The 20,696-nt window shown below is 41.3% G+C and overlaps 1 protein-coding gene and 1 non-coding gene across 2 annotated transcripts in view; both read left to right on the top strand.

Moving 5' to 3' along the window:
* RUBCNL (rubicon like autophagy enhancer) overlaps positions 1–20,696 on the top strand; it is a 50,674-nt gene that overhangs the window by 7,027 nt on the left and 22,951 nt on the right. Inside the window, exons 2-6 of the mRNA XM_058438165.1 lie at positions 10,334–10,993; positions 14,380–14,462; positions 14,946–15,156; positions 19,951–20,049; positions 20,538–20,644. Of these exons, the coding sequence (XP_058294148.1) occupies positions 10,459–10,993; positions 14,380–14,462; positions 14,946–15,156; positions 19,951–20,049; positions 20,538–20,644 (1,035 nt within the window). The 5' untranslated portion in view covers positions 10,334–10,458. The remainder of the gene's footprint in view (positions 1–10,333; positions 10,994–14,379; positions 14,463–14,945; positions 15,157–19,950; positions 20,050–20,537; positions 20,645–20,696) is intronic.
* On the top strand, positions 8,338–8,528 carry LOC116467739 (U2 spliceosomal RNA). Its single transcript, XR_004247940.1, has one exon. It is a non-coding gene; the product is annotated as a U2 spliceosomal RNA (small nuclear RNA).

The raw sequence follows: 20,696 nt of genomic DNA, 5'->3' as shown, positions 1-20,696 counted from the left end.
GACCTTGTTTATCATCTGTAAATCTTGGCCTTAGAGCCTTCTTGCAGCACTGATTTAAAGATAAACGTGGATACACCAGGCACGGTGGCTCATGCCTGTAATCCCAGCACTTTGGGAGGCTGAGGCGGGTGGATCACTAGGTCAGGAGTTCGAGACTAGCCTGGCCTGTAACATAGTGAAACCCCGTCTCTACTAAAAATACAAAAAAAAATTAGCTGGGCATGGTGGCGGGTGCCTGTAATCCCAGCTACTTGGGAGGCTGAGGCAAGGAGAATCGCTAGAACCTGGGAGGCAGAGGTTGCAGTGAGCCGAGATTATGCCACTGCACTCCAGCCTGGGTGACAAGAGCAAAACTCTGTCTCAAAAAAAAAAAAAAAAAAAAAAAAAAGATCATTGTGGATGTCTGGATTCCTCAGGGTAGGGTCTGACAGTAGGTGCTCAATTGCTGGTGGTCATCTGTTGTCTTTACCAGCCTTGATTTCTTTTTTCTTTTCCTTTTCTAGATAGTTCTGTCATGACAATTTCACTTTTACTTCCTCTTCTCCTTACCTATTTTTGACACATTTATTCAGTATTTCCTTTATCTACTCTCTGCTTCTCCTTTTAATTTTCTCCTATCCTTTCAGTATTTTTGTTCACAGCCGGACATGTAGCTTGTGCTCCTTTGATCCCTGTAGCCCATGAAATACAGCTCCCTTTAGTTCTAGATCTTTTTGAAGGGAGATGAGCATTTCCTATTTCTTATTTAAAAAAAAATACTGTTATTGAGATTGAGATAGAATTTACATGCCAAATGCTTCACTGATTTAAAGTGTACAAGTCTAGCCAGGCATGGTGGCTCTTGCCTATAATCCCAGCACTTTGGGAGGCTGAACTAGGAGGATTGGTTGAGGCCAGGAGTTTGAGACCAACCTGAGCAACATAGTGAGGCCTTTCCTCTACAAAAATAAAAAATTGGCCAGATGTGGTGGCACACCTGTGGTCCTAGCTGCTCTGAAGGCTGAGACAGTAGGATCACTTGAGCCCAGGAGGTCAAGGCTGCAGTGAGCCATGATCATGCCACTGCACTCCAGCCTGAGCAACAGAGGCCGAGGCGGGCAGATCACATGGGGTCGGGAGTTCGAGACCAGCCAGACAAACATGGAGAAACCCTGTCTCTGCTAAAAATACAAAAATAGCCAGGCGTGGTGGTGCATGCCTGTAATCCCAGCTACTCGGGAGGCTGAGGCAGGAGAATCGCTTGAACCCAGGAGGCAGAGGTTGTGGCGAGCCAAGATCACACCATTGCACTCTATCCTGGGCAACAAGAGTGAAACTCTGTCTCAAAAACCAAAAACAAAAACAAAAACAAAAAAAAGAAGAAGAAAGTGTACAAGTTAATGATTTTCAGTGTATTCACAAATATATGCCATCATTACCACAGTTGATTTTATAAGACTTTCATCACCTCAAAAAGAAACCTGGTATCCTTTAGCTGTTCCCATCCCACCACCCTAAGCAACCACAAATCTCCTTTCTATTTCGATGGATTTGCCTATTCTGGACATTTAGTATCCAAATGTCTTTTGTATCTGGCTTCTTTCACTTAGCATAGTCATTTCAGTGCTCATCCATGTCAGAGCATGAATTAGTACTTCATTTCTAATTATGGCTGAATAACGTTTCATTGTACAGATATAGCACACTTTGTTAATTCATCAGTTGATGGTCATTTCGTTTGTTTCCACTTTTTGGCTATTATGAATAGTGCTGCTAGAAATATTTGGGCACAAGTTTTTGTGTGAATGTGTGTTCTCATTTCTCTTGGGTATATATATCCAGGAGTAGAATTATTAGATCAAATGGTTACTGTATATTTAATATTTGAGGAACTGTCAGACCATTTTTCCAATATGGCCCTCCATTTTGTTTGCCCAAACATGGAAATCCAGCCATTTTTCAAGTGCAGCTACATACCCTTACTTTGGGTAAATTTCTGTATTAATATTTTTTCAGTCTTAGTTATCAAATTCTGTTGCATATAAATCTGTTTTTGTTTTTTTTTATATGTAAGGTTTTTAGGTATAATGTTAATTTAGCAGTGGTCCCCAAAGTAGAGGGTATTTACCTTTTAAGTGTAAGATAATTCATTGGAAAGAAAGAACAAAATTCTATTTTTACATATGCTGTATGTATCCTAATGTATTAGCATAGCTGTACACGTGTAAGGTGTATAAATTAATATTCTTATATTAGATCTGTGTGGCACAAAGTTTTTTTATACAAATAGGAATAATAATAAAATTTCGTAAATGATTGTCCAGAGGCATGAAATCAAATATACCTATGTGGGTCTTAATCCTATATTTTATGTCATATCTGATGGGAAAGTTCTTAAAATTACTTTGCTAATGAAATTGAAAATAGCCTGCTAATTTCAGCCCAAACGGAACATGTGAATACCAGTGGAAACAGCTTTGGATCACGTTCAGACTTTTGTTTTTGTCCTACTTCTGCTAATTACTAATGGGGAGACTTTGGGTAAGTCCCCTAATGGTCTCCATTTCAGTTCTCAACTTGGCATAATAACACCTGAAATTTTGCAAATTATGATTTTGCAGAATGAGACTGGGAAGGGTGTCATATGCAGTGGCCACAGGGAGTCAGTCATTTGGGTGTTTTGGGCAACCCTGCAGTTCTTTTAGGTGATATATTCAATTTTCCATGAACTTTGCCTTCCCCTTCTTACTTACCCATTTCTCTTGATTGCTTTCTGACCTTCTTTTGTGTTCTTCTGACAGCAAACCTTCAAAGAGGTTACCAAAGGCTAAATCAGTTGGAGTGAAGTCTTTTCTGACACCACCCAGCCACATCACAGTATAGCACTGTTTCGTTTCTGCTGCTTTTATTACAACATAGTATATAGTATATAGATGAAATAGGAAAATTGCGGTTTACTGTAATTCCTGGACACTGTTTTGGAAGCTGTCGAGTTAAATTATTAGGTGTCTTGATGGTTTCTATTTTGATATGTGGTAGTTTTAGACTCTGTTACTCTCTTGGGGATGTGAATCTTTGCCGAACGTCAAAGCATGAAGAGAAGTAGATCCCGAGAAAGAAGGGAAGAAGTTCTGGGGAATTGTGGTAACCAAACAGCTCACATGCTACAGTTAAAGATTTATTTGTGTTCTACTTAGTATTTGTTTATTACTGGCTGTGTTTAGTAATGTACCATAAAATTGATAAAAATGAATTTTACTTTTCACTCGACTCTTATTTATTTGTGATTTCTTATTCTCTAGTATCCTTTATTCTAAGGAAATGGTTGATGAACATTTAGGTCATGATTTCTAATTTCTTCTAAAGGGTGTCATCCATTCTTGACTTCCTTTCTTGGGTGACAAAGAAATAACCAACATAACCATACCTAGGTATTGTTTGATAATTTATGATTTCATTCATAAGTGCAAAGAATATATTTATTGAGCACCTATTGTCGCCACTGTTCTGGGTTCTGGGGACAAAGCAGTGTCCAAAATATGTTATTTTAAAAAGTGCCCTCGGCCGCATGCAGTGGCTCATACCTGTAATCCCAACACTTTGGGAGGCCGAGGTGGGTGGATCACCTGAGGTCAGGAGTTCAAGACCAGCCTGGCCAACATGGTGAAACTCAGTCTATACTAAAAATACAAAAAATTAGCCATGCATGGTGGCAGGTGCCTGTAATCCCAGCTACTCAGGAGGCTGAGGCAGGAGAATTGCTTGAACTTGGGAGGCAGAGGTCACAGTGAGCTGAGATTGTGCCATTGCACTCCAGCCTGGGCAACAAGACGGAAACTCTGTCTCAGAAAAAAAAAAAAAAGAAAAAAAAATGCCCTCATAGATTTAACATTCTGGTGGGTACTAGTTATTGAGGTTAAATACAATGAGATTTGTGCTAAAGAGAGAAATAGAGCTAAAGAGAGGGATAGGAACTGTTTGGGAGGGGCAATTGCTGGTTTTTATGGGGTGACCAGGGAGGCCTTACTGACAAGGTAAGTTTTAAGATGTGTCTTTACTCCGATGCCGCCAGTTGTGTATTCAGTAGGCAGTTAGTGTTGGGGTATAGAAAATCCTAAATCCTAAATCTGATGTACTTTTGCCTATTCATGAAATAACTGGAAGACTGTTATACATAGGGGGAGCTAAAGCTGCTCTGCTCTCAAAGTGCTTTCTGCTTATGATCTGAAAGACTTCTGTGAGGTCACTGTAGGCATCATGGTGGCACTGAGGCCTCTGTCCCTCCTTCAGAAGTTGCATCTTTGCTGTTAATACTGTGTCTCTGTGGTGGCTCTAGTGATGCAATCATTCTCGATGGGGCCACTGACTCTGATGTCACAATGACTTGGCTGGAGGAGTCCTCAAGTCTCTTGTTTGTCCGGGGCCTTTGCTGCAGCTATATATGTTCACTAGTAATCTGGCCTGTGCTTACCTTTTAATCCCAGCTGGAAGATCTCAGTAAGAATGATGGTAAGCTTTGAGATTGATATCTCTTCCTTTAAATGTTTTTGGAAATTTTATTTTTTGTACCTGAGTATCTCTGATTCAAAGGACCCCCTTTGTGACAGTGGGAGGAAGTATGTTGAGAAGATGCTAAGTATTGCTTAGACCTGTATTACCTCTGCTTATCAATCTTTGAAATGTATGTATGTCTGAATGTATAAATGTATGTCTATTCACTATCTCTCTTCCTCCAGAACATAAGCTGAGGAAGGGCAGGAAGCTTATTTTAGTCCCCTCTATTACCCCAGTGCTACCAAAACAAAAACAATGCCAGACCTATAGTAGATGCTCAGTAAATATTTCTTAACTGAATAACTAACATACTACAAACAATATGGCAACAAGTAACATACCTGGCAATGGTATCATAGCACCTGGCAAATTGTTTTTTGCCTTAAAGATAAAATAAAAAATGGGGATATTGACCTCCTGTCACTACTGCATGGACTTTGATGGTTTCCAATCATTACTTTCTCCTCTGTGTCAGTCTGCCTCTTTGAGAAATTCATACTCCTGGTGAGTGTCCGACCTGGCCTTTTGTCCTCTCTCTGCCACTGCCCAGCTGTGACCTTAGACATGGTTGTGAATCTATTATGAGCCTATTCTAACTCTCAATGCTTTGATTTTATAACCTGGCAAAGCAGCACCTGCTGGTTATTTTTGTGAAGGAACAACACTTTTCTAGAAGGAAGTGAAGCAAGCACCTGCATTTGACAGTTGTTTTTTATGAGGAAGTTGGTTTTTCTCAATTCACTTAGGTCAGTCCATGTATGGGAAGCTCCAAATAAGGTCATTCTCTTTGAACTATTGACTTTAACTTGTTTATAAAAAACACTGGGATCGGCCAGGCACAGTGGCCCACACCTGCAATCTAGCACTTTGGAAGGCCGAGTCGGGTGGATCACTTGATGTCAGGAGTTTAAGACCAGCCTGGCTAACATGGTGAAACCCCGTCTCTACTAAAAATACAAAAATTAGGCAGGCGTGGTGGTGCTCACCTGTAATCCCAGCTGCTAGGGAGGCTGAGGCATGAGAATTGCTTGAATCCACGAGGCAGAGGTTGCAGTGAGCCGAGATCGCACCACTGCACTCCAGCCTGGGCAACAGAGTGAGACTTGTCTCAAAGAAAATAAAATGAAAAACAAAACCATCTGAAATCACTACTGCTTTACCATTTGAGATTGCATATTTTTCATGTGGTTTCACATCTATAATCATCTCCCCCCACCAAACACACAAAAGATTTGTGTAGAAAATTGAGAATAAACCATAACTTACTTATATAGTTTTATTCTCTTGGAAATAATGAGGCTATCATGAACTATGGACTCAGACTAAGAGTGGAACTAGTAAGAGAAAGGAACTAAAAAAAGAAAGTCAACCAAAAAATGACATGAACAAGGATGTTCATTGTTACATACTTTATAACTGCAAAAAGCTAAAAATAAATTTCTATCAGTAGGGTCTGGCTAAGTAAGTATGATATATTTATACTATAGAAAGTGATAGGACAGTTTAGGAGAATCAGATACACCCTCAGGACACACTGTTGAGTGAAAAAGAAGATAAGTTGTAAAATATCTCCAGTATGATCCCATGGATGTGTATAAAAAAGAAAACATATCTTCTGGTCTGAAATATGTGTGTTAATTCATAGATAAAGGTCTAGAAAGAATAGAATGGTTAACAATGTTATTTATGAGAATAAAGTAGGATTATGGGGCTTGGGGTGATGAGAGCTGTTCACTTTTTTACTCTAGGCTTCTGTGTTTGGGCATTTTATAAAAATGTAGTCATGGTTTCCTTTTGTAATTATAAAATCCAGAATTATTGGAGAGGAAAAGATGTGTGACAAAGAGAAATTGGTGCACAAAGTGGGATTTGAGGTCAGGAGAAGGAAGATAGGCATTTTGGGCTGGTGAGTTCTGGCAGTTAACACAACCAGCTGTACTCTGTGATATTTTGTGAATGGTGATTTGGGGTTTTCGTAGTGTTTTCAAGATGCATGTATACGTTTATATATATGTATATTACATACAAAAGATGCATTTATATATTAATATATGTTATATACAAAAGGTATATATATATGCCTCCAGAAACAATGTATGTCATATGCAAAATATATATATATACACACACACACATATAGTTGACCCTTCACAATGCAGGGGTTAGGGACACTAACACCCTGTGCAGTTGAAAATCTGCACACAACTTTTGACTCCCCTAAAACTTAACACTACTTATAACCTACTGTTAACCGCAGCCTTACTGATAGCATAAACAGTTGATTAACACATATGTTGCATATTAGTGTATAATACTATATAATGCATTCTTACAATAAAGCAGAGAAAAGAAAATGTCATTAAGAAAACCATAAGCAAGAGAGAATATATTTACTGTTCATTAAATGGAAATAGATCATCATAAAGGTCTTCATCCTCATCCTCTCATGTTGAGTAGACTGAAAAGGAGGAGGAAAAAGAGGCGTTAGTCTTGTTGCCTCATGGTGACAAATGTGGAAGAAAATCCACGTTAGTGGACCCACAAAGTTCAAATCCATGTTGTTCAAGGGTCAACTGTGTGTATGTGTGTGTGTGTGTGCGCGTGTATATAAACTATCATCTTTATTACTCCAGAAGGTATAAACTGAAATATAGGGCCCTCAAATCAAAAAGTCTCCAAAACTCAGTCTCAAGAACAGTTTTCATATGTACCTTATTTTGGTCTACTGAACTTTTATTATTGGGTGAGAACAATTTCATGTTTTAGGGAATGTGGATTCACTTCTATTCCTATATGAGTAATTCTGCCCCATTAATAGAACAGTTATATCTGCCACAGAACTCTTTTCTCTAGCTGTTTTTTTTTTTTGAGATGGAGTCTCGCTGTCCAGGCTGGAGTGCAATGGCACGATCTTGTCTCACTGCAACCTCTGCCTGCCAAGTTCAAGCGATTCTCCTGCCTCAGCCTCCTCAGTAGCTGGGATTATAGGCGCCCACCAACATGCCCAGCTAATTTTTGTATTTTTGGTAGAGATGGGGTTTCGCCATGTTGGTCAGGCTGGTCTCGAACTCCTGACCTCAGATTATCCACCCGCCTTGGCCTCCCAAAGTGCTGGGATTATAGGCATGAGCCACTGTACCCTGTCTTTTCTCTAGCTCTTAACTTTGTCTCCATTTTGTTGGATTTGTTCTTTCAATTCATAAACATTTATTGAACCCTCATATGCAGCTCTAGGTGTGGGGCATGCTACCCAGCAGGGAAAGACAAGGCCCCTCCTCTCATGAAGCTTACAGTTAGGTGGGAGTGGGGGGAGAATGGCGGTAATGAACTAAAAAATAGCAGGAAGTGAGCACCTCTGTGACGAAAACTAAATGTTTATGGCGATGTGAGAGAGAATGATGGGGAAACTACCTTAAGAAGAAAGGTGGTTAGGAAAGATATCTTTGAGGAAGTAATTTATAAATCAAGGCATTTACGACAGGAAAGAGCCAGATGTGTCATCATCTCGGGGAGGAGCATTCAGAAAGAGGAAACATACAACAGCATTCCTAGGGTTAGAAGGAGCCTATAGGGCTCAATAGCTTGCGGTGTGGTTGGGGCTGATGGAGGCTGGATGAAGGTAAGTGAGAGAGGTTTACAGGGACAGCATCATGTCAGGTCTTGAGGGCAAGGTAAGGAGTCTGGATTTTATTCCAGATTTGATGGGAAGCCTTTGGGGGATTTCGATTAGGGCAATGAGATGATCTGATTTAGGTTTATAAAAGATCTCTCTGGATACCTCTTGATTATAAATGGGCAAAAGTAATCGCCTCTCGGTCTTTTGGCTAAGATCAAGTGTAGTATCTGTTCTTATCAGTTTAGTATCTGATAGGTCCTCTATCCGAGGACAATATATTAAATGGATTTTTGGAGCAGGGACGTGGACTAGGAGCTTGCTGTGTCCACTCCACGCATCAACCTGGTATTGCTGTACCTCTAAGAATGGTGCACCCTCTGGGTGTTAAAACACGGTGTTACTGGCCAGGCACGGTGGATCCCACCTGTAATCCCAGCACTTTGGGAGGCTGAGGCAGGTGGATCACGAGGTCGGGAGTTCAAGATCAGCCTGGCCAACAGGCTGAAACCCCGTCTCTACTAAAAATACAAAAATTAGCTGGTGTGGTGGCACACGCCTGTAATCCCAGCTCCTTGGGAGGCTGAGGCAGAGAATTGCTTGAACCCAGGAGGCAGAGGTTGGAATGAGCTGAGACTGTGCCACTGCACTCCAGCCTGGCCAAGAGTAACAGCAGGGAAACCTATTGGGAAGCTATGGCTGCACGTCCAGGTGTGATAAGACGGTAACTCAGACTAAGATGGCAGCTATAGCTGTAAACTTGCTGATGGAATGAAGTTGGAGAGCTAAGGAAAGATAGGATCAGAAATGACTCCTAAGTTTCAGCCTTGGGCAATTGGGAGAGGGGGGAAAAGCAGGGAAGGAGCAGGTTTCAGGAGAAATGAGTGACTGTTTTGGATGTATCAGGTTATCAGGTTGCAATGCCCACTGAACAAATGTCAAATAGGCAATAAGATTTGCTAGCCGGGAAATCAGAAATAGAGAGATACACGTGGGAGTTGCCTACATACACAGCGATGGTATTTACAGCCCTGTAATTGACTCCAGAGTCTCCCGTTCACCACTGTGCAGGGTGAATGTGGCACAGGCCACCCTTCTATCTCTAGGCCTTCCCCTGGCTCTTCTTGCTTTTGCTGTTGAAAGTTGCTTTTAGCTTCACAATGCAAAGGGCAGTGGGAGAACAGAAAAGCAAAACATTTCCCGAGCCTGTAATTACAGTGACAAGAGTGCTTCTTGTTTGTGTAGCTCTCAACATTTTAATCATTACCTCTTCACTAAAGCTAAAATCTGAGCTTAGAAGTGAGTGGGTTTTAAAGATGGGTTCTAGATTCATACTGTGTTCTTTAAATGTTATGAACTGAGAATACATTGATATTGATATTGTAAGTATGAAAGGTAATATAAGTTACATGAAGCAAAGTCTTTAGTGCTGTGGATCATCCCTCTGTTTTATGTACCACTTTGCCTACTTCGTTGAAACACAAGAACAAACTAAAGGAAAATAAGAACATATGGAAATGGCTGGGCACAGTGGCTCATGCATGTAATCCCAGCACTTTGAGAGGCCAAGGCAGGTGGATCACCTGAGGTCAGGAGTTTGAAACTAGCCTGGCCAACATGGTGAAACCCCGTCCCTACTAAAAAATACAGAAATCAGCCAGGCGTGGTGGCACGCGCCTGTAATCCCAGCTGCTCGGGAGGCTGAGGCACCAGAATAGCTTGAACCCAGGAGGCGGAGGTTGCAGTGAGCCAAGATCCCCACTGCACTCCAGCCTGGGTGACAGAGTGAGACTCTGTCTTAAAAAAAAAAAAAAAAAAAATGTGGAAATGTGTCTTTACTTCCAGATAGTATTCCTATCTTGGATTTGACATTTAATTTTTTTCAAATAATTTTGATGCATGGATGTTTTACATTTTTATGGGATTTATCAGTTGATCCTTTGTGACTTCCTAATTTTATGCTTTGAAAAATGTTTCCTCTCCCAATGTCAAGCCTCTGTAGGTTTACTGCTAGTTTTATGGCTGATTTATTTATTTTTCGACTTATAAATCCAAGTGGACTTTACTATGTTGGATAGAACCAAGTACAGACTTCTAAATTTTTTGGATTTTGCCATCTCAAAATAATTTGTAGCCAAATTACAATTGAATTCTTACTTATTTTGAACGATTCTTTGCTCATTGCAGAATAGCTCTCCAGACCCCCAGCTGGCCATGTGGTGAGCTCAGGGCCCAAATCAAGTAGTACCAGCAATCGGGGAACCCCCTCTATCTGTTTTGAATGGATTCACACCAGTCACAAGCTTGGAAAGATGGTGTCACAGTCTACAGTCAGGCAGGATTCTCCTGTGGAGCCCTGGGAAGGGATCAGCGATCACTCTGGCGTTATTGATGGTTCGCCCAGACTCCTGAACACTGACCATCCTCCTTGCCAATTAGACATCAGGCTCATGAGGCACAAAGCTGTCTGGATCAACCCCCAGGATGTGCAGCAACAGCCGCAGGACTTGCAACCTCAGGTGCCAGCAGCAGGGAACAGCGGGACCCATTTTGTGACAGATGCTGCCTCTCCCTCAGGCCCTTCACCTTCGTGCCTCGGGGACTCCCTGGCAGAGACAGCATTGTCTGAGGATACTACAGACTCCATTGGCAGCGCTTCTCCTCATGGCTCAAGTGAAAAGAGTAGCAGCTTCTCTCTGTCCTCAACAGAAGTACACATGGTCCGCCCAGGATACTCTCATTGGGTGTCTCTGCCCACGAGCCCTAGGATTTTGGCCACCTCCCCATATCCTGAGACTGACAGTGCTTTTTTTGAGCCTTCCCATCTGACATCTTCTGCTGATGAAGGTAATTTTAGTAGGTGACCTCCCTCATGCCTCTCTGTTCACACCCTTGCTTTGCCTTGCTCTAAAGCCTGCCTTATTGTCTTCCTCATGGGACAGTGCATTGCCTCATTTAATATTGTCAGCAGCCCAGCCATCTGGATGGTCACAATAGGTGAAATGAAGTATTGGCTTTCTCCTTAGACTGCAGAGAATTGTTATCTTTTTAGCTTAACGTAGTTGATAATCAGTGCCATGTGCCATCTTTAAGCTGGTGTCTGCCTTCAGGAACTTAGAGCTCATTAAATTGTCTAAAAGGGAGAGCATTGGAAGCACTGTCAAGTCAGTGTGGCGATTGGAGGTGTTTCCAGACAGTCACAGGGGGCTCTATTTCACACCAGTACCTAGTAGGTGGTGAACTCACTTCACTTGTTATATTTACCTGTATAGAGTCTGATGGAAAAATAGTAAGATTTTAAAACAATAACTACAGTTTCCCCCGAAGACTATACAAAACCCCTTTTTATTAAAACAAGGCTGTCACTGCTATGAAGTAATGTACATATTCCTAAGACCCTAAAATTCCTGAAAATTGGATAATCCATGCAAAGTACTGCTCAAGAGTCAATAAGTTAGCTATTATTGTTATAATCTGTGACATGTTTATTTCATTTTAAAATATTTATATTATAGTCACACTTGTCATTATTAATTTACATTTCTATTAGAACCCTAGTACAAATAATCAATGAAGATTTTTCTTTCAAAGCAATTTTAAAAGCCATCAGTCTGCCTGCTGCCTTGCCTGTCTATTTCTCTGTATATTTATTTCTCACTAGCAGGAGCTCATCTTCCCCCTTACCTAAAATATGGAGTTTATTTGTTCTTTTGGAAATGTTTGAGCAATCAAAGATGATGACAGTCTTTAACACATTTATTCATTGCTTAAGAAGAACAAATTTTGAACAATCTTTTAATGGTTAATTTTGAGATAAGGACCAAGTTTGAGCAAAACGACAAGACTGATTACAGGCCTTCTTTTTTTCTATTTTTTTGCTCACTTGCTTGGATAGTTCTAAGGATTAAGAGTGACTTGCAAATTTAATAGTGGCTAAGTGAGAGATTAGTCTTAATAGATTGTCTCATAGAGGAAAGCCCTCTCCCCAACAGAGAACCACCATAATGACAAGTTATAATAAACTGAAGATGATCTTTGCGGCCTAGCATACACTTGCCTGAAACCTTTTACTCTATCACGGTACAGGAAGTAGCTCTACAATTTAAAATTATCCTTTCGCTTTGTCTTTTTCTCAGAAAGAAAACAGATACCCCAGCCCCTTTTGCCCAAAGACAAGGACTCCCAACAGCTCCTGTCAGTGCCTTTAGGAACAACTCACAGAATGTTTTGAGAATATCTCTTAAACTCAGTAAGGGGATTCATTCTATAAGATTAAGAAAAAGAAGGCTTGAGTGATCTGGTTCTTTCTTTCTCTGGTGTGGAGGCAGCAATAGGGAAAACAGCCATTGGCCACTAAGATGTGGATATTCCTATGACCGCTGCATCTCAGATGGTGGCAAAAGGGTTTTCTTTTTTCAGAAAATACTTTAAGGAAAGACTATCTGCATCTGTAAGCATTTCTTGAGGCTGTAGGAAGGGATTCCACAGTTTATTTTGTTTGTGTAGGAACTACACATTTACAAACACTTTCACCTTCCTTTATCTCCTTAATGTCCTGATAAATATCCCAGTTTAAGGGCTAAGAGCATTTTGATGCAGAGGCACAGCTGGTGAATGGACAGCTGGAACTGGAATCCACTCTGTTCTGATTCTTTGTGCTCTTCCCTCTATCCTCGGAGTCTGCAAACTATGACCTGTGGACCAAATCCTGCCAGCTTCCTGTTTTTATAAATGAATTTCTCTTTTGTCTATAGCTGCTTTCTCACTACAGTGGCAGAATAGAGTAGTTGAAACAGATACTGTATGGCCCTCAGATCCTCCAATATATACCACCTAGCCCTTTACAGGAAAAGTTTGCCAACCCATAGCTTCTGAAGCTAAGAAGTCCAAGTTTTTCCATGCAACAACTACTTTCTTGAACATGAAGCAAGGGATTTGAATGACCCTGCTTGCACCTCCATCATGCTGAAAGCTGTGTCACCACCATGTGCAGCATTTTGTTCTAATTTAGCAGGTTGGGACATCTCAGCTCTTGACACAGAAATTTTTGCTTTAAATGCTGCAGTAAGAAATCACATGACAGAAAAAATGTTTGTTTTGATGGTGGTCATTGCCAGTAATGGAGTGGCTAAGGGTGCAGGAATGGATGTGTCAGCAGAATGTACCTTCTGCAGTTTGTTGGTTTTGACTGGAAGAAGACTAACTTAGAGAAGCAATGCTGACCTTTTTTGGATGGATTTTATTCTCTAGACAGGAGGTTAAGGGCTGGGTGCAGTGGCTCAATCTGCCTGTAATCTCAGCACTTTGGGAGGCTGAGGTGGAAGGATAGCTTGAGCCCAGTAATTTGAGACCAACCTGGGCAACCTAATGAGACCCCCATCTCTGCAAAAAAAATTTAGAAAATCAGCTGGTCATGATGGCACCTGTAGTCTCAGCTGCTAGGGAGGCTGAGGTGGAAGAATCGCTTGAGCCCAGGAGGTTGAAGCTGCACTAAACTGTGATCACGCCGCTGCACTCTAGCCTGGGTGACAGAGCGAGATATTGTTTCAAAAGAAGAAGAAAAGGCCGGGCGCGGTGGCTCACGCTTGTAATCCCAGCACTTTGGGAGGCCGAGGCGGGCGGATCACGAGGTCAGGAGATCGAGACCACGGTGAAACCCCGTCTCTACTAAAAATACAAAAAAAAATAGCCGGGCGTGGTGACGGGCACCTGTAGTCCCAGCTACTTGGAGGCTGAGGCAGGAGAATGGCGTGAACCCGGAAGGCGGAGCTTGCAGTGAGCCGAGATTGCGCCACTGCACTCCAGCCTGGGCGACAGCGAGACTCCATCTCAAAAAAAAAAAAAATCAATCACAATGAGTTAGAGAAGCGATCTTGTAATCCTTGGGACCCTGCTTCTGGACTGTGGCTTCTCACCCTACCCCAGCCCCTGTTGGGATTTCCCAGGACCCTGTTCTCTTTCTGCCCTCTTTTCCTCATTGGTCTCCTCCTCTCTGGTAGCTGAGGATACCTCCCAGTTACTCCAACAGCCCCTCCTAGAAATGATCATCATTAAAGCAATATCTGTAAGACCTGCCATCAGAAAGATCTTTCTTTTCCTGTCATCTTAATTTGTTCTAGAATTGTGCTTATTTTTTTACATTATTTAAAAGCCATTTCCTATAATTGTTTTATTTCATTAGGTAATCTTTAAACTCCCTTTTCCCCATTTTTAATAATTTGCTATATTGGCAGGTGCTGTTCAAGTCAGTAGAAGAACCATTTCTTTGAATTCCTTCTCACCGGAGGTATTTGTGCTGCCTGTTGATGTAGAAAAGGTGAATGCTATCTTCTTTCTTTTTAACCATAGAGTCTTAATCCTTTAGATAGTGTTGTTCTGATTTAAATCTGGAAACTTCAGTTTGATGAAGCATTACAAATAGGTTTCCTTTCAGCATTTGATTGATGGAGACTGCCAGAAGCACTAAGCTAAGAAGAGTTCCAAGGCAGCGCCTGTGCTTAGCTGGAAAGTTTTCTGTGGTTGATGAATGATGTCTGGCATTAGGCTTCCCCCAGCCTAAAGTTTTGTATAACAAGAAATCCAACTTGAGTTGTCCGTTGATTACAGTAAGCTGAATCTATGTCTCTGGACAATGTGTGCTATAAGTCATAGAGTGACCTATGATAACTCAGTTAAATGAATATTTATACTCATATGCATTAATTCCACTTAAATAAAGCATATTGATTTTTCAAATCTAATATACCCTCCATGAAAAAGTTGATTATGCTTGTATTTTAACTGATTTCTTTTTCTGCAGGAAAATGCCCACTTTTATGTTGCAGATATGATTATATCAGCAATGGAGAAAATGAAGTGTAACATTCTCAGTCAACAGCAGACAGAGAGCTGGAGTAAAGAAGAAGTCAGTGGGTTACTTGGGAGTGATCAGCCTGACTCTGAAATGACTTTTGATACCAACATAAAGCAAGAGTCTGGGTCTTCTACTTCTTCATACAGTGGCTATGAAGGCAAGTTGGGCAAATATGAGAAAGCTGTATGTTATGTGTTTCACATCTATCTCCTCTATAATTACCCTTTATCCACAGGGCATATATTCCAAGACCCCCAGTGGAAGCCTGAAACTTCAGATAGTACCAAACTCTATATATGCTACTTTTTTTTTTGTTCTCGTAACCAAGAGGGTTACTAAGTGACTAGTGGGTGGGTAGTATATACAGTGTGGTATGCTGGACAAAGGATGATTCATGTTCCAGAGGGGACATGGCAAGACGTGTGGGAGTTCATCATCCTACTCAGGATGGTGCACAATTTAAAACTTAAGAATTGTTCATTTCTGGAACTTTTCATTGAATATTTTTGGACCAGTTGACTGCAGGTAACTAAAACCATGGGAAGTGAAACTGCACATAAAGGAGGACAAATGTATGTCTTTAAATCCTTTGTCTAAAAACTTCTTGAGTAACCTCTGTAATCCTCACCATTTCTGCCATCTCGGGTCAGGATTGGTTATCATGCTTCAGTTGTCAAATCCTATGTTTTGTTTTGTTTTGTTCTTTTAATCTTGGACTTTATCCTACTTTTTTTTTTCACTGGAAATAAAAGTGGCTGATATCTCCTCGTCTTTTGTTTTCTGTCACATGGCATTCTCCTAGCTCTTCTTACACCATCTTTCCTTGTCCAATGAGTCTTCTTTTTTTCGCTCAGTAATGGGCCTGTGCTGTGCTAGGTGCTGAACATCAGCAGTACGCAGGGGGTGCTCCTTCCCTCAAGGAGCCTGCGTGCTGGAGCACAGGACCGGGAAGCCCTATGGGGTAACTTGTAGAACAGAGGTGGGGACCCAGCACAGTGCGTCACCGTCACTGAGGAGGAGCAGCCCGGCTCACTCTGGGACCTGGGGGTTCTTCCCTGAGGGACGAGTGCCTAAGCCGATAGCTCATGTTAGGGTTTGCTACTTTCTTACAATTTCTTAAGTCCTGCCTCCAGTCGTATATTCTTTTTTTAAATCTGTAGTTGCTTCCTGGCAGATTTAACCTACTATACACCTTCAATTATTCCTTCTCAGCTATTATCTCCCAAATCTGTTTTCAGTCCTGGACATCTCTTCTAAGTGCTTGCTCTCTATGGCTGGAGGCTTGTCCGTCTGGCTGGCCCCCCAGGACCTCTGACTTAATACTTCATTTCTGGGTGACTTAAAATGCTTCATTTTATTCATTGTTGATATATGTTCACTGCAACATAAAGGTGGGCATAGTTAACCTATAACTTAATATGTCTAAACTAGTCATCTCTCCATCACTCTCTCACAATCCTCTTCTTTCCAAAGAAAACCAATAAAGTTTGCTTTTCTTCTTGACTTCGTTTACTACACGTTAATCAGGAATACTCAATAACAAAGGAAGAACTCACTCCATCTGGTGTGTAGCATAATGCCTGGCACAGAATATGTATATGATCAAATGCCCGTTGAATGCACTAACTGGCTCAAATTGAAAGGGTTGTTTTGTCTTAAGATACAGAACATTCTCACTGAACCCAGTGGTGGGAAATATATCTGGGACACATATGACCAGTATAGACATAACTCCAGGGTCTATGTTTTCGGGGACTTTGGGCCTCTCATCTCTTCTTTTCTAGCAATTGCTTCATTCTTTTTCTGTAGCCTACCTACTTCTACCCACCCCTGGCATCTAGTTTCAGCTCTGCAGTCTTCCTGACCACTCAGCCAGGTCCTCACAGCTCAACAACTCAGTTTTGCAGGACCCTCAGTCCAGATCCCAGGGCAGAGCACCTGATGGGCCTTGCCTTGGTTAGATGTCCATAACTGGTTGGTCAGATGCAGCCAGGGGGGCAGGGGAATGTGATATGGACGATCGTGCCCTCTGAGGCTACCAGTAGGGAGAAAATGAATGTGGGTGGAGAAGAAGTAATTCCTACTTAGTACGCTGGACTCTCTTCTTCCTTGGTCTTGTGCTCCTGTCCCGTTTCTAGTTAGTAAACAAATTAATCCTGACTTCTGTCATAATCACTTCTCTTCCATCCATTTCCCATTTCTATCCCTTACCTGGCCCGCTGCAGTGGCCTTCTGGCTAGTCATTTTGTAAGAACTACAATTTAGTTCTTTAATACCGATTTGGTTTAATTTTCTCTCTTTACTTTCAACTTGTTTCCCCTAGTTGATCCTGCATATATCTGTCTTCCTGGATCACAACTTTTTGTCCTCTATAATGGCTTGCTGACCTTGTGCCACATTTTATTCTGGAATTTTTAGCCTTGTGGCATCCGGCTGCTTCCTGCCTTTTAAACAGGAATCTCCTGCCATTCCCCTTGGCTGGATGGTAGGCTGTAGTTGAACTAGACTGTGTATAGTTGCTGGCAGACATTTCCCCCCATGGCTTTGGGAAGGATGTCCTGAAATGTGGGTTCCCCCAGTAACCACACATCAGGTCTTTCATCCTTCCCATCCTTCAGAAGCAATCTCCTGCCACTGTCACTGTGACATGTTCCCTGGTTTGTATCCCAGGGGAGGGGCACCATCCATGTGGAATGAAACACAGGTTGTGCTCCAGAATGCTCCAGTGCCATCTGCATGCATGGCTTTCCCTGGAGTTGTGTAGTGCAGAGCCCTGCCTCAGAACTTCTCAAGGCCCATGCAATGCAACTGTGTTTTGTTTTTTTTTTGTTTGTTTTTTTTTTTGTTTTTGAGATGGAGTCTTTCTCTGTTGCCCAGGCTGGAGTGGAGTGGTGTGATCTCGGCTCACAGCAACCTCTACCTCCCACGTTCAAACCATTCTTCTGCCCCAGCCTCCCAAATAGCTGAGATTACAGCCGCACACCACCACGCCCAGCTAATTCTTGTATTTTTAGTAGAGACGAGCTTTCACCATGTTGGCCAGGCTGGTCTTGAACTCCTGACCTCAGGTGATCCACTTGCCTTGGCCTCCCAAAGTGCTGGGATTACAGGTGTGAGCCACCACCCCCAGCCCTTCATGAGATTTTAAACTCTTAGATGGATGAGAAATTTTCTTGTTTGTATTTGTGTTTAGTATAATGCCTTGTCTGAAATAGGTATTTTTATAAATAGTGGTTGGGTGTAAATTGATGGTAGCTGAAACTTTAAGAAAACATGAATAAATATGAATATGTTAAATGAAAATTAAGAATATTTCTATCCTCCAAATATAAATATTTATCTTTTATTAAGTATTTCTCTTGTGACATTTGTGGCAATAGATGTTCCTCCATGAGGTGGGTTGGTATTACTCAAACTGCCAGTTGGTCCTGAGAACATTAAAAAAAAAAAAAAAAAACAAGCGTAGAAAGTATCAGAGTGCATCTCGCTGAGGGTGAGCATTGTTTCCTGAAAGTTTTTTTTTAATCAGTTAAACATTGTGTCTGTATTAAGTCACAATGTAAATTGTATGTTACTATGGATGATGGGCAAAAGACAGTGAAAAACACAGATGGGTGCTCTTACCCCCATTCTACCCATGAGGAAACTGCAGCTGGAAGTGGTGGTTGTCCATCGTCACCCAGCTAGAATGGATTCTGTCTTAAAGTCAGCCAGCCTACTGCAAAACCCTTCACATAACTTCTTCTTTTTTTTTTTTTTTGAGATGGAGTCTCTCTGTGTTGCCTAGGCTGGAGTGCAATGGCATGGTCTTAGCTTACTGCAACCTCTGCCTCCCAGGTTCAAGCGATTCTCCAGCCTCAGCCTCCCAAGTAGCTGGGACTACAGGCACCCACCACCATGCCTGGCTAATTTTTTTTTGTATTTTTAGTAGAGACGGGGTTCCACCTTGTTGGCCAGTCTGATCTCAAACTCCTGACCTTGTGATCCACCTGCCTCAGTCTCCCAAAGTGCTGGGATTACAGGCGTGAGCCACTGCGCCCAGCCCACATAACTTCTATGTAAACTATGGGCTAGGCTATTTCCTTAAACAACTGTATTCCTTTTTCTGTGTTTCTCTCCTATGTTTATTCAAATGAAGACAGTTTTACAAATTTATATTTACAATGATTATATAATTATATTAATAATATAATTAATCATAATGATTATTAATACTATTAATTATTATCAGTATTATTAATAGTATTCATACTAATAGTATTAATAATCATGTTGCTATAGTTTTCACTTTTTTTTTTTTTTTTTTTTTTTAGGGTTTTAGGGTACATTTGCCCAAGCTGGAGGGTTGTTGCATGATAGCTCACTGCAATCTCAAGTGGTGGGCTCAAGTGATTCTCCCACCTCAGTCTTTTGAGCAGCTGGGACTACAGGTGCTGGACAGGCCACCACACTGGGCTAATTTTTTTGTATTTTTTGTAGAGATGGGGGTTCTGCCATGTTGCCCAGGCTGGACTTGAACTCCTGGGCTCAAGTGATTCTCCTACCTCAGCCTCCTCAGTAGCTGGGACTACAAGTGCACGCCCCTGCCCCTGGCAGATTTACATTTTTAAATGATAGTATTTAATTGTGTGATTTGCAAAATCAATTTCCTATTATTAAACGTTTAGATGCTTTCAGTGTTTCAATATTTTAAAACATTGGATGGACTACAGATAGCTTCTTTGTGATGAAAGCCTTCCGAGTAGCTGGGACTACAGGCACTTAACCATAGTGAGTGCAAAAAGAACACGCAAATAGTTCCAAATTTTTTAATTCTTTAAGTTGAAATGTTTAATTCTCTTAAACTTTTAGCCCTCTTCATTTCCCAATTTCTATTTAGTTGGGTGTTGCAGGTTGTACAGTTTTTCTTTTTCTTCTTATTGGTAAAAACCTCCTTCCTTTCTTTGTCTAGGTTGTGCCGTGTTACAGGTCAGCCCAGTGACTGAAACACGTACTTACCATGATGTGAAAGAGATTTGCAAATGCGACGTTGATGATTTTGTTATTTTAGGTAAGATTTGGAAACTATTTGGATGTGACTGGCTGCCTCCCCAATCCCATCTGCATACACATACTAACATGCATCACACACAACACTACGTTACAGTGGCATTCAAATCAACTTCTTCCAAAATCAGATTATGGCCCTGAGATAGATAGATATATATATATATGATGTTCTTGTTTCAAATGTCTGGATAGCTGATCTCTCATCTCACTTGTAGAGTTGAATGAAAAAGCAGATATTCATTATGGTCGGATATCTCTTTGGCCTCTCGGTTATATTTTGGTGAAATGTCAGATGAAATCCCATCTTTGATCATTATCTGTCCTCTCGTTATCTGTTCTGTCCATTTCTCAGAACCTGAAGCATGGAGATGCTGAATAATTTGCTCTTTCTGAGATGCAGGGAGTGATTTTAGTGTTCTTATAAAATGGACTGCGATTAAATGAAACAGACTAAAAGACCTCACCACTCTTTCTTTTATTTTCCCACAGAGCTTGGAGATTTTAATGATATCACAGAAACCTGTAGCTGTTCCTGCAGCTCCTCTAAGAGGTATCTGTCTTCCGTGCACAGTGCACATAGACCCTTGGGCTGTCACCTCTGAGGCAGTGTGAACACTAGGCCTCTGACATTCTAGGCCCACTTCAACT

The sequence above is a fragment of the Hylobates moloch genome, unplaced genomic scaffold (assembly GCF_009828535.3).
Source record: "Hylobates moloch isolate HMO894 unplaced genomic scaffold, HMol_V3 SCAFFOLD_4, whole genome shotgun sequence".
Classification (NCBI taxonomy): domain Eukaryota; kingdom Metazoa; phylum Chordata; class Mammalia; order Primates; family Hylobatidae; genus Hylobates; species Hylobates moloch.
This window is presented reverse-complemented; position numbering and strand designations above follow the sequence as displayed.